Here is a 16,969-nt window from a genome sequence, read left to right as displayed (position 1 = left end):
TAAGCTGGACCCTTAAAAAATATGTATACTAATACAGTGATAATGGACGTCATAATAAGCTCCGAATTATACACAAGATAAAATTAAAAATCATATAAGACTAACAAAGGCCAGAGGCTCCTGACTTGGGACAGGCGCAAAATTGCGAAGGGGATAAACATGTTTATGAGATATCAACCCTCCCCCTATACCTCTAGCCTCTGAAGGAAAGTAAATGCGCTTGATGAACGCTACAACCCGAGGAATTTTTTTTTATGCAGCATAAAAAGCATACAACGTTACGCCAACATACGTTTCTTGAACGCCGGATAAACGCTTAGCCTTAGGTACGCTTCTAGTAGTACACCCAACACACGCTTAGAGCATATTGGCAGCGTAAATGATTTTTAACACACCGGAGCTATACGCTGATGTGTGACGCCGGTATTAGTTGTATTTCCTCAATACTTTTCAACTTTGTTTTTGGCCTTTTAAACATTTTTTGAGCATCACTGATGAATTTTTCGTAGACGAAACGCGTGTCTGGCGTAAATATAAGGCGCAAATATCAAATTTCAATCCTGGTGTCTATGAGGAGTTTATTTCCGGTATGTATTTTCCTTTGTACCGAGTCATCATTCTTATTTTCTGCCGCCTAAGGAACTGTCTGTTGCAATTAAGTTCTAAACCGTGGTTCTAAACAAGAAATAGATATTAGTAATTTTTTTATATTAGTGTTGGGTGCTGATTTAATGTGTAACAACAATGCAAATTTATATTCCTGTGAATCACAATAAATGTATAATATCAATTTTATTTTTCGAGTAATGATGTATTCCTATGATATCGTAAGTCATTTAGCCGACTCGCAGTCCGCAAACGTGCTTTTTTTTCTGTCGAGTGACATTCAAGGTGGTGTAGAGAAAGGTTTATGTTGAAAGGTTTTTGTCTATATTTGTTTGCTTTATAAACATATTTCAGTTCATTTGATAAAAAAAAAAAACATTATGAAGTTTATCTCTGATTTATGTACTTGTTAACTATGTAAATGACAAATGGGTGCCATTCATATCAATGAAAAAGAATCCACATGATATATGCTACCATTCTTTGATGAAATTAATATTACTTTGATTTTACACTTTTTTAAATCATTTCTATCAATTTTCGGATTTCTTTGTCTAAACTTATGTTTCATTGTTCATGTTTTGTTTCCATTTATTCTAGCCACTAATCTTGAGCCTATCTCCTTATTCAGATAACATCCCATATAGCAATTAAGGATGTCTGCTGGTCATGTTTTTGAATTCTTGTCATATTTTCGATTTTCTCAGGTTTTATCCATCCAAATGTATTAAATTTTTCTTGGTTTAAAGGGTAAAAAACAATTCCAATGTTAACAAATAGTAAAGTCTGAAGAAAACCCTTTTCCCGCCATTTTCTAAATGTCTCGTATTTTGAAAACTACACACGCGACTAATGATTTTATTACTTTATTTTGTTTAAATATCAAAGTTGTTTTCATTTTAAGCAACCACATGACATCCTTGTTATTTTAAATTAGAGCAGCAGACATCCTTAAATTATACTTATACTGTCATTCATAACTCTTAACAGACCAATTAACAGACCGAGTTTTATACATCCGACCGATTAACAGACCATATTTTTATCAAAAATTGATTTATGTCACCAAAATACAGTTTTTCGTGTAGTTTTTCACATATTAAGATTGCATACAAGTAAACTCAACCAACTTGTCATTTTTGTGTACATTTTGTGTGTGTAAAATGTGTATACATTTACTGATGAGTAACTCGCCTTTTCATTTTATAGATCGTTTATTGAAGCTAGAAAAAAAAGAATTACACCACTGGATTCAGCACTCCAAATCATTTTGTCAGACATGAATAGTTTTTATGATATAAATATAATTAAAAAGTTATACAATGAAACATAATGACCTTGCACCGATTTTCACGATAACACCTGATTAACAGACTTTAGCCAACCCGATTAATAGACCCACCGCCGATATAGCCGCATAATCAATATAGATTAACCGACCTATCTCTCGGTTAGCCGAGTGTCGGACGTGTTAACGTTAGGTATTGTAATACAATAGTGTTGAATAGAAACGTTTATTAAAACAGTGAAAGCACTGAAACTAACGAATGCAAGAATAATGTATGGTTGGTTGTGTACAGAATTACGTTTATCAAGTTATACATTATTATTTCGTCTTCCCTTGAGCTAGCCGATCTGTATCAACACAAGAAGAATCGATATAGAAGAACACTCAAATTATGATGATAGCCTCCCCTCCCAATTAACAGGTTGAAAAGACAGGTCAGCTAAACTGATCAAACTCTTACTATTATACATAAACAAGAAGATGTATATATCATTTACGTCATACTTTACTTCAGTTTCGTCATGAGAATGTATGTTATCAATTACCATTATTCTTTTAGCCACTTGAGCGGAACATGATGATTATATGAGTATGTGCGCTTGTGAAAAATAAATCAGAATACTAGATAGAATCATTCTATATAAAAAAAAGTCAATATACAAGTGCATATATAGACCTGCAGGGAACACATTGCAGTCATATGACCATTTCATACTTTAATCGATACCAAAATCCTCTTTTTAAGACTTTATATAGGCATTATATATTTTATCACCGGATAAATTTCATATTAAACGCAGAACAATTAAATGCAATAACAGGGCTTATAACAATATTAACACTAATTGTAGACTTGGGAAAAAAGACTATCGTTAAGTATGGAAAAAGTCTTCGTAGTTTTCATCTTAGTAAGCGGAGTTTCAGCCACAGTTTCCTCTAAAGGTGTAAAAGGTAAGATTTTTACTCAATCCATATATTGTTATTTTATTTACCGATAAACCGTGTTCTTGCAATTTAAACACCCCTCTGTTTCCCCCAAGTATCATAGTCTTTGAAATCCTGAAAAAGTTTAAATTTGGAAATTGTTAAAACTCTGTCAATCCCAAATACAAGTCAAAATCAGTCGCGTAGCTTGAACCGATTTTAAATGAAGCAAATTAAACGATTTGAAATTTGGGAGTCAAAGTTCAAAGAGTTGAAGTATTAAAAACAAAAGAAAAATAACCATCTTTTGCACATTGTGTCGATTAGTTATAATTTCGACTGCATCTGGAAGGTGACTGAGAGTAGGTTAACAGTCGACAAGGGCTTTTCTGTCTTACGCAAGTTTTGGCTGCCACTTTTCTATATCCTAATCCTAACATCATTTTTTTCAAAAGTGATAATTAACATTCATATGCCTTGACTTCTAGCAGTTCAACCTTACACTAAAATTCTGTAATACCCCTTCCTTCACTTTGGATCTTCCTCATAATTCAATTTGGTCGCTTTTCATGTTTATTTATACTTGAAACATTCTCAAGTTATGTCTCTATATAAGATAATATTTATGGTTATTATATATATTAGAATTATAAAAGGAGGCGTGGTTTGTCAAACTGCTGTATTTACAAAGTGTAACGTATTTATATAAACACTTACTAGATTTTCATAAACATGAACAATCACATTATTTAATCTTATTTGACAAAAAAAAAAAATTCTCGCTTCATAATCATTTTCATCTTGTTGCATATTTTATCATTTATGATTAGAATCATGACTTCAAAATTTAAGTTTGAAGTGATGTTTTTCTCTCTCTGTTTGGGGTCGGGTTTTAGATTTGTCACAAACTTGTATAATATTCAACCCAGACTTGAGGCCGTTTACCGAGAAAAAAACTAGTATTTCCTACTGTTATCAAATGCACATAAGATATACTACAGTAACTATTATTTCAATAAATCATCGTTTGATAATTTGAATCATCGATTAAAATTGTATTCTCGGTAATCAAATCAACAATGATGATCAAAACAAATTTTGTTGACACAATCTTAGCCTATACCTATACATTGTGTTTGAACAGATTCGATTATAAATCAGTTTAAGATCAACCTTTCCTTATAAGTTTGCGAGATGGTAGGTATAATATAACTTATCGAGCAAAATAACATAACTCATATGAATCAAGAAACATATGTCTGTGGATGACTCTAGAACAGAATGCAAAATGTCTATTGAAAGTTACGTCTATTAAATTGAGATAACAAAAATATAGAACTCCAAGAAAAAATCAAAACGGAAAGTCCTTCAACAGGCTCAATTAAAAACAAAGGCAAAATCAAAAGCCCAAACACATCCAACGAATGGAAATCAACTGTCTTATCCTGACTTGGCACAGCCATTTTTTTTTATGTAGGAAAATTTTAGGTTAATTCTGGTTTAAAAGCTAGCTACTCACTTGTATGATAGTCATACAAAATTTAATTATATTCATTATTCAATACAATGTGTAAGCCATACAAACGATGATAATAGGTTTACATGTCAAAAATTTGGATACAGCATGCAGTCAAGATTTTGTTATAATCTTAATCATTATAAAACACACAACTTTACCAATATAGAAAAACAAAATTGAATGTAAACCCTCTATAGACTAAACACATAATTACACGTTGGATATTGAAATAATAGTATATTAATTTTTTTTCGCCAAGAATTCCAGTTATACGCATGTCCATTTGCAAAGCCAGAAGAACTTATCGATGGAAAATGTACTTACAACAAAAACAATCTACCTGAAGATGAAACAGATCTTCTCACACCACCCATACATGCGTTTGTCAAAGTAGGAGATGAATGTTATGACTGGACACAGGATGATCTTGTGGTGAGTATACTAGGATGTTATGACTGGACACAGGATGATCGTGTGGTGAGTATACTAGAATGTTATGACTGGACACAGGATGATCGTGTGGTGAGTATATACTAGGAACAGTCATTCTGTCAATACACCATACCGTAGCACATATCATAGTTTGGTCACCTCTCCAGATCAATTTGTTTCGAACATTTCTTTACATATTACTTATAAGATCTTATAAGTGTGATCTTCCAAGTTACCTTTCACTTCTGAATAGTTATTAGCTTGACCATCCAAGTTACCTTTGTTTACATAATACTTATAAGTGTAACCATCCAAGTTACCTTTCTTTACAGAATACTTGTAAGTGTAATCATCCAAGTTTCCTATCTTTACACAATACTTATAAGTGTAATCATCCAAGTTTCCTATCTTTACAGAATACTTATAAGTGTAATCATCCAAGTTTCCTATCTTTACAGAATACTTATAAGTGTAATCATCCAAGTTTCCTATCTTTACAGAATACTTATAAGTGTAATCATCCAAGTTTCCACTGCTGTCGCGAATCTGGGAGTCTAAGCGACAAAGGAAGAACAACATGTGCTGATGAGATACCAATTTTCATACGAACATGGAGGATTATTGGATTTAAATACTTACTTTGGGGCTTCGACAGTACAAGGTATATATTTATCACAATGCAAACCACACAAACAATCTTGCCAAAAATTTAAAACAAAACGTTCAATAATCTCTTGCATCCAAAGCGCTTTTCTGGATTTACTTTCACCAGGAACGCTCAAAGCCAAGCATTTGAAAACCGTAGATGTATAAGTACCGAAACCGTTGAAGAGCTATATGTCAAAAATACCTAAAATAAAGTACATTTTCGATGAAGATGCATATATGACTTACAGAAGCTGTGTATACAGTATACATCAAGAAGACAACAACACTAACGTATATTAAATGTCTGAAAGGGGAATTATAAAATTGAGAATGGAAACTGGGAATGTGTGAAAGAGACAACAACCCGACCAAAGTACAGAACACAGCAGAAGGCCATCAACACGTCTTCAATACAGCGAGAAAAACCCGAACACGGAGGCGTGTTTCAGCTAGCCTAAAAACAAATAAAAATATGATAATGGATGTCATACTAAACTCCGTAATGTATAAAATAAAATTAAATTAAAAAGTATGCTTACATCATAAAATACCACATGTTTCTTATTTGTTACAATATGATTCAGTGAAAGTTTGCCGGATGGTATCAAGTTCATTTGTTTTTGTTATAATTGTCAATATCCAACACAATAAAAGCTTATCTTACTTAACTGTGTATTTCTACTGTATTTTGCAGGTTTGCAGAAATCTTTGTAGCTTTCCTAAGAAACTGTGGTACAAATAGTGGACCTTTCCAACTGAACTTAAACTAGTCTAAATGGATGAATAAAATAATTTCAATTCAAATCACATGTATAAAAAACATGTACCTTTCATATACCAACGGATCTAAACTTCAAAAGTAGAAGACCTATATATTATACGGATGAAAAAATTGACATGTACCAAAATATCAAATTGACTCACATTATATACTCAAAAAGTAAAATCACAAAAACACTGAACTCCGATGAAAATTCAAAACGAAAAGTCACTAATCAAATGGCGAAATCAAAATCTCAAACACATCAAACGAATGGATAACAACTGTCATATTCCTTACTTGGTACAGGCATTTTCTTATGTAGAAAAAAGGTGGATAGAACCTGGTTGTAAAGCTAGCCAAAACTCTTACTTGTTTTACAGTTTCACCAATGTTCACTACGGTAGATATTCCTGATAGTCATTCAAAGCAGCTGTTTTTCATATCTGTACAGTAGATTGTGCGTGTTGTTTTAGTTGATATTGCAATATAAAGATTTTGCACAGCAGATATTAATTAGTCTGTTCTATTGCATCTACTATTATGATAGCCGTTAATAGGATATCATGACTGGACCTTGTTTTGTCTCGTCTGCTTCGAACGTCGAAGTATGAGAGACCTAGCTGTCAGGCGGCGACGGCAGCGAGAGGCGTAAACTATTGCATAAGGCTTTATATTTTTTAAAGGTTGAAAATATGTACGCTTCGTATCTTGTATGCATATACCTTATGCTACGAAGTTTCCTTCTGTCATGTGTCGTTATTTTGATAGTTCAGTCACTGCTTGGATTATATTTTTATTTGTCATGTCAATTTCTCCACTATAAGTAATAGAAAAACTATATTTGGTATATGGGTCCTTGTAATTTCCACCAGACATGCTTCATCCGATCTCGACCTCATTTTATGAACCAGTGATCATGTTAAAGTTATGCGATTAAAGGTCAGTTTCTTAGAAACTATAGGCAGAAGTTCAATTATGTCGTGTGGATTATGGAATGATTGTAAAAGGGTTAATGTCAGTCTTGCAGGTTTCATCTGACCTTGACTCTTGGCTTCATTTTCATAGAGCATTGGTCAATGTTACATTTTTGTGTCGTGGTATTTTTTTCAGCTGCTGTAAGCAATAGCTCAACTCTGACTGGGTGACTGAATGGAATGATTGTAAAATGTACATGTCGGTCTGGCAAATACCATCTGACATTGACCTCATGGTCAAATGCTAAGTTGTTGTGTATTGGTATATTTTTCAGTTACGTTATATAATATGTCAACTATATTAGTGTATGGAATAATTGTAAGGTGTGACTGCCTGACAGGATTAATCTGACATTGACCTCATTGTCACGAATCTTTAAAAATGTTTAGTGTATAGTAAACCTAATCTTTAAAACTTTCAACATGAAAATCAATGATCAGAAAAGCAGTCGAGACATTTCAGCGTGTGGCTGTGCACTCTTGTGTTAATAAGGGAACCATATCATTTGAGTCACTGATGAATTTTCCTATTGAATATAATTCTGATCAAAATGTCCCCTTTTAATCAAACTCAAAATCTGCTGCTGGGGTATTTTTCTTTTGATTAGGTTTTTCTCCTCCGTTTCGACGGCATAATTACCGTCAGTTTTTTCTTATTGGGAAAGGAATGGTATTCAAACAAACTACCAACAACACATATACAAATACAGATACTTTATTTGCCTATCACGGCGCATTAAAATTAGTAAAATAATTACTACAATTTTTTTTAAACATAATACAAAATAGATGAAACAAAATATAATGTTAAATTTGAGAATGGAAATGGGGAATGTGTCAAAGAGACAACAACCCGAACATAGAGCAGACAACAGCAGAAGGTCACCAACGGGTTTTTAATGCAGCGATAAATTCCCGCACCCGGAGGCGTTCTTCAGCTGGCCCCTAAACATATATATATTTGATTATTTGAATTATTCATACTAGTTCAGTGATAATGAACGCCATACTAAACTCCAAATTGTACACAAGAAACTAAAAGTTAAAATAATACAATACCAACAAAGGCCAGAGACTCTTGACTTGGGACAGGCGCAAAAATGCGGCGTGGTTAAACATGTTTATGAGATCACAACCCCCCCTATACATCTAGCCAATGCAGAAAAGTAAACGCATAACAATACGCACATTCAAATTCAGTTCAAGCGAAGTCCGAGTCTGATGTCAGAAGATGTAACCAAAGAAAATAAACAAAATGACAATAATACATAAATAACATCAGACTACTAGACAAGTTTCTATTTAACTGATTAACACCTAATAACAAAGTAAATAAAAAATAAGTAATTTGTAATAATAATATATATTATTATACTTCACGTTAAAATGCCATATTTTGATTGGCTAAGACGAGGGTGTCAATTTACTCTTGTCACCCGCTCAGCCATGTGACAAAAAAAATTGTAACATAAATTGGATTATTTCCTTTGATGTTTTTATGAAATAATTTGCTTAAAAAGTGTGGTGAGGGAAAACCATGGTATATTATATGCAAATTAATGTTGTACCATACTTTGCTAATTAAATATGCAACTCAACTAGAATTCAAAGGAAAAAGGCGGAGCTTCAGCCATGGTATAACATATTCATGTTCATGTTATTCCATGACTGAAGCTCCACCTTTTCAGTTTTAAATGTATCCGCCTCTCGAATAATTAGGAAACTGTTAAACGTACTAAAAGGTCAAGATCTTCATTTGTTTTCATTTCATAACAAAAAGCATTATGTGTACCCAAATCTTAAGAAACCTTTTTCAAACTATATAGGATTGTTACGAATTCCCCTAATTTTGAAAACAATTACTAAATGTTTCTTCTTTAAGTTGTGAAAAAAAACGAAATGTGAAACTATCATTTCCTTTTCAAAGATCCAATTAAATATCGATTTAAAAAAGGGGGTACCTATAAAAAAGGAATAAATATCGGCTACAAATATCTGTAAATGCTCCTTATATTGAGTGTTTCCATAGTTAAAGTATAATGGAAATTGGTTCGATGTGTTTGAAAATTAATAGTGAACATACACAAATGAAAGATATATGCCTTCCTGCCCTTCACATAAATTAAGCATCGAGGTTAACAAGCTGATGTAAAAACTTCACCTATGAATAAAAACCAAAATATATTTCAGTTCGAGTAAAAATGAACTTTGCAAGGAAGAACACTACTAGTCCGGCGGCTACAAGCATATTTCAGACGAATTGTGCACATCCTGTTACAAGCATGAAATTTGGCATAGACCTTCCTCAACTATTACTCTTTTATTTCAGATAGGGAGGCATTTGAAAAAAATGTCTCACTTCCGGTAAAATCCAAAATGGCGGACGTCATACTTAAATCAGCCCAATATCGAAGGCTAGCGTGTAAAAATGTGTTATTATCATGCTACTATCATAATATTTGGTACAGACCTTTGTTTTTACTACTTTTGGATAAATTAAATAGATAAGATGTCTTCAGAAACCCCACTTCCGGTTAAAATCCAATATGACTGACATTGTACTTAAATAAGCTTATTTTTTAGGGAGGGTAACTGAAATGTGTTTTCACGTATTGCTACTATCATTACATTGTGTATGAACCTTTCTTTGGTGTTTCTGATGGATACAATGCATAAGACATATGTCTTAAAAACCCTTTCTTCCGGTTATATCCAAAATGGCGGACAGAGAAATATCAATTTTTTATTTAAATTTTCATTTTTTTCAATATGTAAAGAAATGATTTTATTTTGTGCTGGTCATTAAACTTTTGGCTTAAAGTTATCCTCAAAACCACTTATTCTAGCCTGTTGTAAATATTTAGATATAAAGTTAACACTTCCGGTTAAAAATATGACGTAAACATGTTTATTCACAGTCACCATGACATGCACACATCGCAGTGCACGGGATACCCGATTTTCCACATTAAAAATGACCGCGGAATCCTTTCTTACATCCACAATGTATAAGCTTTTGACAAAATGATGAGGCCTCAAAAAGAGTTTCCAAAAGTTATCCTCTTTGTCCCCGCCTGGAGTGGGTAGCATAAGAGCCAATCCCAAGCTCGTCTCCCTAAACACCTGCCTAAGTATATTGCATTATTTACATGCTGGAAAAGACTAGACCAAGTTGAGGGAATAGCCTCAAAAAGCCGTCCTGGTTGCGCAAATAGTTATGTTCTTGCTTCGTTAACCATGTTATACCCATCTGATAAGTTTGTGCGATCTTACAGTAAAACCCCGGTGATTTAGTCTGATTAATCATCATTCTTTTTGTTAAAGTCACATCTTCAAATGCAATCAATGTCTCCCACATAGTCTTTTCCCCCCTTTCAAGCAAAGAGAGAACCATATCACAACAGGTAAAGACATGGATAACAATAACTGTTTCAGATCACTCATTGCCTAGTGCATTTGAAAGGCCATTGATAGATATTAATCCAATGTCTTTTGCCCTCCCAAACACAACGTCTACCCCTATGTCACGGAATAGCGAAACAGTAGTGACAACATCATCATTAACGACTGTTCGAATCATGACTCGTTTAAGTGCGTGTTTCACTGCATCAGACACATGCAACATGATTTTAGTGGCTGCCTCTGAATGTGAACTTGGTGCTGAACTTGAAATACATAACGTGGTGGATAAGATAGAATATCCTGACCATTTGTTGCTATAACTACCATACGCATCCAAGACTTCATCCACTCGTATTTCAGTTTCAAGGTATTTTATTTAGGTAAGGACATAATACCCAATCAGCATACTCAGTAGGCCGCAATTCACAATCGGAGAGCTGATTTCCAACATTTACAAAGACTGTGGTATTGTTTCTCACATCTTAATAAATTCTGCAAAAACATATATTTTCTTGCCTTGTTAACCTAATCAGTTTCTTTTTTTTTATCTTCCAACAAAGCCACGTATCGTTTTCAATGACATTAAACATCAAATCCATATGGTGATGTTGGCTGGTCAATCATCATTCTAAATACTATAGTCACATCTTCAAACTCCATTAATGTCACCAACGCAGTTCCTTTTCCAGCGAACGTGTTATCTTTTAATGCCTAGTGCATTTGAAAGGTCATTGATTGATATATATCTTATACTTTTCCCCTTCTAAATGCAAACCAAAGTTTGTCTGCCCTATGCCACGGAATAGCGAAACAGCAATGACATCAGTATCGACTGTTTGAGTCATGACTCAGTTAAGTCTATGTTTCACTGCATCAGACACATCTATCTTGATTCTAGTGTCAGTCTCTTCGTGTAAACATGGTGCTAAACTTGAAACATCATCAAGTGGTGGATAACACTAAACATCCTGAGCATTTGTTGCTTCAACTACCTTGTACTCAAAATTGTATTGAGCAAGCTCCTGTGAATGAAAACTTAAAAGTTCTTTCTTACTGTCGTCATCTCTCAGAAAACTTTCCTATCTTTGAGGATGTTTTTAATCCTGGGTTCTTCTGTGTATTTCCTTTCCCCTAAATGTTGCCCTTGCTTCTTTTAGCAGCTTTCAAACTACCAGTATTTCGCTAGCCCGTGACAAAGGGGCAGACGAACTATTGATTGTATTTGGGGAGGCAAAAATCTTTGGATTAATATCTATCAATGGCCTTTCAAATGCACTAGGCAATGAGTGATCACACACTTTTATTTCTGACCAATACATTATGACGGGTTGTAATACTGTTCTCTCTTTGTTTGAAAAGGGGAAAAAGACTGCGTGGGAGACATTAATGGTATTTGAAGATGTGACGTTAACATAAAGAATGATGATTGATCAGCCTAAATCACCGGGGTTGTACTGTACAAACTTATCAGATCTAACATGATTAACGAACAAAGAAAGTCAATTTTTGCACAAAAGGGAAATCTCATTTTAAGTGAGGCTATTCCCACGACTTGTTCTAGTCTTTTCAAGCATGTAAAACGTGTAATATACTAATGCAGGTGTTTAGTGAGACGAGCTTTGGATTGACTCTTATGCTACATAGTCTTGTCACTAATGGATCGCGAAGGGACAAAGAGGGTCCCTTTAAAAAAAACTCTTTCTGAGACCTCGTCATTTTTTCAGAAGCTTGTACATTATGGATGTAAGACAGGATGCCGCGGTTATTTTTAATGTGTAAAATCGGGTCACCCGTGCACTGCCTTGTGTGCATGTGGTGGTGACTGTGAATAAGCATGTATTCTTTGCAAAATAGAAGTAGTTTTAAATATTTTTTAGTACTATAGTGATTATATTTTGTTTAAATCAATCTATCCAAAACTCTACATCGAAGAAATAGATTGAGGACTCATCTTTAAAATTTACGTCATATTTTTACCGGAAGTGTCAACTTTATATCTTAGCATTTACCACATGCTAAAATAAGTGGTTTTGGGGATAACTTAAAGCCAAAAGTTTAATGACCAGCACAAAATAAAATCCTTTTTCTTTACATTTTGAAAAAAGTTGAAAATTTGAATAAAAAATTTATATTTCTCTGTCGGCCATTTTGGATACTTCCTGAAGTAAGGGTTTTTAAGAAATATGTCTTATACATTGTCTCCATCAGAAGCACCAAATAAAGGTTCATATACAATGTAATTATAGTAGCAATACGTTAAAACACATTTCAATTACCCTCCCTAAAAATAAGCTTATTTAAGTAAAATGTCAGCCATATTGGATTTTAACCGGAAGTGGGGTTTCTGAAGACATCTAATCTATTTAATTTATCCAAAAGTAGTAAAACACAAAGGTCTGTACCAAATATTATGATAGTAGCATGATAATAGGACATTTTTACACGCTAGCCTTCGATATTGGACTGATTTAAGTATAACGTCCGCCATTTTAGATTTTACCGGAAGTGAGACATTTTTTTTCAAATGCCTCCCTATCTGAAATAAAAGAGTAATAGTTGAGGAAGGTCTATGCCAAATTTCATGCTTGTAACAGGATGTGCACAATTTTTTACAAAGCCGCCGGACTATACTTCCATCCGATTAAGCATAATTATATTGATAAAAAAAACCGGATTAATCACACATGTCAAATAAATAAGCTCATCATAGATACCAGGACTAAATTTTATATATACGCCAACCATTGCTTGAGAAAAAAATCAACTCCTAATCGACCATTTGTTCAGATGTACATATTTGATTATATTTTACAAATATTCTACCGAAAGATAGAATAGAATATATTATAACACTTAAATAATCAATTATAGACCTTTGTGGGTTTTTGATTTCATACATTGATTACAATGATTTTCGTTATGACAATGAAATGATAATTAAACACTGAATTGTTATTGTATGCATGGAAGAGAAAGTTAATATGGGTGACAAACAATTAATATGTAAGGATCAGTATCTAATGATCTTTGAAGATAACTTACGATCAATCTTCGTCGAAAGTTTTTTTGTGAAACCGACTCATAGACTCATATGGTATTCAAAGCTGGATAAAAATGAAGCCCGGACTGATTAAAGTTTCCTCCTTTGTACACGCAGCTACCAATTACTAAATATTACAGATAGGTTTTATATCTTATGCTGTCAAGAGGGAGGTGGTAAATCTTCCCAAAATGGCAACATGGCGTATCTTCTTGTTGTGGCAAGTGACTCACAAATCGAAATGCCACTGATAACTTAAATTTGTCTTTCATGTCATCTACCTGACTTTTTCTGTGAATATAGTAACAGCAACCTCCTGATAACAACCAACAAGGGAAGCAGCAGAAAATCATCCATTTTGACAGGAAACACTTTACCGGTTTGGACCAGTTCAAAATAAATACGCTTAAATTCTTGATAGAATCTTCTCCGTAATTACGGTCGTCATTTCGAGTATGCCACCATTGTCTGATAAAAGGAGTGGCTTCTTCACATACATCAGCATACCAAGACTCTAACCCTTGGCTAAAATCAAGCTGCAGGCAGAATTTTTTGCCTTTTTGAAAATCTTCTCTTGCTTGTTGTAGTCTTGACACTAACTGGTCACGAATTTCCTCACTTAATGTATTCACTAGAACGGCAAATTCATCTTTCCACCATTCCCTGTTGAAATGTTTATCACTCACCTTAATTACTCTTTCATGCTTGATTTTGGTTCGAAATAGCAATAGTTTGTTTTGAATATCATATGCAGTATGATTGAAATCATCCAAACTGTGTACATCAAACATTGCTAATGCATCATTCTCCAAACCACCAGTTATATCTAGAATTTGTTTGCTGCTTTCTCCGCCGGGATAATACCCATTTTTGAACACTTCATGTAACATCCCAGGCTGTTCTTGGAAATGGTTCCATAGCATTATAGTCATTGCTGGGATATGACTATTTTCCCTTATGTTCGCCCCAGTCTTCTGTTCTGTTGTATCCATATTTACAGCAGACTGCAAAAAAAAGTTAAAAAAATAAACAAAACACTGAATTTGTATATCACATTGGGAGATTTATTTACATTTGTTCTTTTGAACATGGTTATTTCGCAGTGGCGGATCCAGAGGGGGGGTTCCGGGGGTGCGCACCCCCCCTTTATTTTTGCCGATCAATGCATTTGTATCGGGACATATGTTTTGCACCCCCCCCCTTTTGCCCTGGGTTAGCACCCCCCCCCCCCCCCCCCCTTTCGAAAATTCCTGCATCCGCCCGTTTCGGGGGTAGTCGCTACTCACATCATCTTTTGCAGTTAAAAAAATTTTAATCGTGTTGTGGTGTTTTTATTTCTTATTCTTAGTTCTTTTTAATTATTTTTCTCTGCTGTGTAACTTTCTTCTGTCGTAGGTGAATTTACATTTTTATTCCTATTTTCTAACCTTTAATTATATGTTATTTTCTAACCTTTTTATGCTTATTTAATTTGAACATTTTGATTTATGTGCTAATTTTTTTTACCATTTATGCTTATTTTTTAACCTTTTATTCTTATTTTTTCCACCTTTTTATGCTTATTTTATTTATGTTTATCGATCAAATACATTTTATACATTAGACTTTAAAAGAAATAATATTGCGTAAACATGACACATTTGGCATAATTTTGTTTCATGAGTTTACAGAATGTAAATCTGTTATTGAGCTTTCAATTAAAATAATTAAAAAAAAATGAAAGTACAATGCAATTGTTTTAAATCGGATAAATTATTTTGCTTGGTCAATAACTTTGGTTGTATTTGAAAAGACGCCAGTAAAATATAAATCTATCAAAAGACAATTTAATTTTTTCAAACGTTGGCAACATTTTTGGTAAAGTAACTACAATTAACATTCATAACCTTGTTGATCATGTGACGAAAGGGGTGGAGTAGATGCAACTAGTATGATAGATGGCAGTATATCGGCCAACAGGAAAGATAACTACATACCTCCATTTCGATTCTCAATTTTACATGGCTTACCTTTTGGTTAAAAGAAACTATTCGAGGATCTTTGAGATATCAGAATTTTCGTTTTGATCCAATTTTAAGGAAACATAATTTTCGTCATAATTTTTTTAAATGCAACCAGCAATAAATCAGTCGTTTTCGCATCAAAAATTATTTCTAACTCGAAATTGAACTAAAACTCAATTGTAATCAGTCTACTTGAAATTGCGGTAAGCTCTGCACTTTTTTTTTAAAAAGGAAGCAGTATTTAATTTTTTTTTTTTTTTTTTTATTTCGAGTTTTTGGACCTCAATGGAAATTAATTGAAAAACGAATTAATTTAAAAACAAATTGATATCTTACTAGCTCGTGGCACTCATACTAAAGTTCTAGCCGGATCACCGCAGTTTAGCACCAGTAAAAGTTATGTGCTATGGCATACTACAATGTATATTGTACAGTTTTAAATCATAAAAAAAACACATTTTTTAAGCAAAAGCTTTCTGAAAAATTAGTGTTATATTCATCGGACTGCCTTCTTAACTCCGATAAAATTAACAATCCTAAGTTACATAGGTATTTGTAATTGTAAATATACCCAGCAGTACTGTTTATATTTCAGATAAAGATAATTGATTGACGAAATGTATAATAATGATATAAGCTTACCAATGAAAATTTTGTAAATGCTTTCTGGTCCTCTTCTTTGAGTGCAAAGTATCAAGTATTTTAGATGACCTTCATGCTGTATTTATATGGAGATTTATAGATCTTGTTTGTATTTTATCAGTTAGTATTTCGAAATTTTTATCTCGTCTTTCATATATTATCATTTCGAAATTTTCGCTTTATTTGAACACAAGTTAAGAACTAATCTAGGCTGCTAATGATAATTCCTTACATATTTATTGTTTTCTAATCTAGGCTGCTAATGATAAATTCCTTACATATTTATTGTTTTAATCAAATCATATAAAATTTCTCTGAATAGGTTAAAAGTGTGCAATTCGCATACTGGTAAATTTTAAAATAATTTATATCAAATATTGTAGCTACATTAAAATATTCTTCTACTGTTTTAGCTTAAATAAAGAACTTCTACTGAAAACAAAGTGTGCCATTATTAAGGATAATGGATCATTATTACAAATAAATTGAAATAATGTTTTTTTTTTCTTTTACAATGATGAAAATTAATCTTAAAAATTAAGAAAACATCAATTTTGGAATGATTAAAAAATAGGCTCATCCGACCCACAGCTACACAATCGTAAGCAAATGCATACAAATAAAAGCCTTTTTATGAGTAAGAAACGAGGGAAACTTCCGAACGTCGTATAGCCAACCCGATTAACAGCCGCCGACCAATCGCCCATATAGCCGCATACTCAATATAG

The 16,969-nt window shown here is 33.2% G+C and overlaps 2 protein-coding genes across 2 annotated transcripts; one reads left to right on the top strand and one right to left on the bottom strand.

The window, feature by feature from the left end:
- Positions 1-2,586: 2,586 nt before the first annotated feature.
- On the top strand, positions 2,587-6,224 carry LOC134705195 (uncharacterized). Its single transcript, XM_063563954.1, has 4 exons — positions 2,587-2,845; positions 4,597-4,769; positions 5,270-5,430; positions 6,112-6,224. The coding sequence occupies exons 1-4, from the start codon at positions 2,773-2,775 to the stop codon at positions 6,185-6,187; spliced, it is 483 nt and encodes a 160-aa protein (XP_063420024.1). The 5' UTR covers positions 2,587-2,772; the 3' UTR covers positions 6,188-6,224.
- Positions 6,225-13,197: 6,973 nt separating this feature from the next.
- On the bottom strand, positions 13,198-16,359 carry LOC134705194 (uncharacterized). The gene is made up of 2 exons (XM_063563953.1): positions 16,242-16,359; positions 13,198-14,600 (listed from the first exon to the last, which is right to left on the bottom strand). Exon 2 carries the CDS (start codon positions 14,586-14,588, stop codon positions 13,731-13,733), a length of 858 nt encoding a protein of 285 aa, XP_063420023.1. The 5' UTR covers positions 14,589-14,600; positions 16,242-16,359; the 3' UTR covers positions 13,198-13,730.
- Positions 16,360-16,969: the final 610 nt, after the last annotated feature.

The sequence above is a fragment of the Mytilus trossulus genome, chromosome 2, assembly GCF_036588685.1.
Source record: "Mytilus trossulus isolate FHL-02 chromosome 2, PNRI_Mtr1.1.1.hap1, whole genome shotgun sequence".
Lineage (NCBI taxonomy): Eukaryota > Metazoa > Mollusca > Bivalvia > Mytilida > Mytilidae > Mytilus > Mytilus trossulus.
Note: the sequence above shows the minus strand (reverse complement) of the source record. Positions and strands in the feature narration are given on the sequence as shown.

Coding starts and splice junctions, on each gene's coding strand:
- LOC134705195 (XM_063563954.1), top strand. CDS start 2,773: ATGGAAAAAGTCTTCGTAGTTTTCATCTTAGTAAGCGGAGTTTCAGCC. Junction 2,846..4,596: donor TTCCTCTAAAGGTGTAAAAG/GTAAGATTTTTA, acceptor TTTTTCGCCAAG/AATTCCAGTTATACGCATGT. Junction 5,431..6,111: donor TGGGGCTTCGACAGTACAAG/GTATATATTTAT, acceptor TGTATTTTGCAG/GTTTGCAGAAATCTTTGTAG.
- LOC134705194 (XM_063563953.1), bottom strand. CDS start 14,588: ATGGATACAACAGAACAGAAGACTGGGGCGAACATAAGGGAAAATAGT.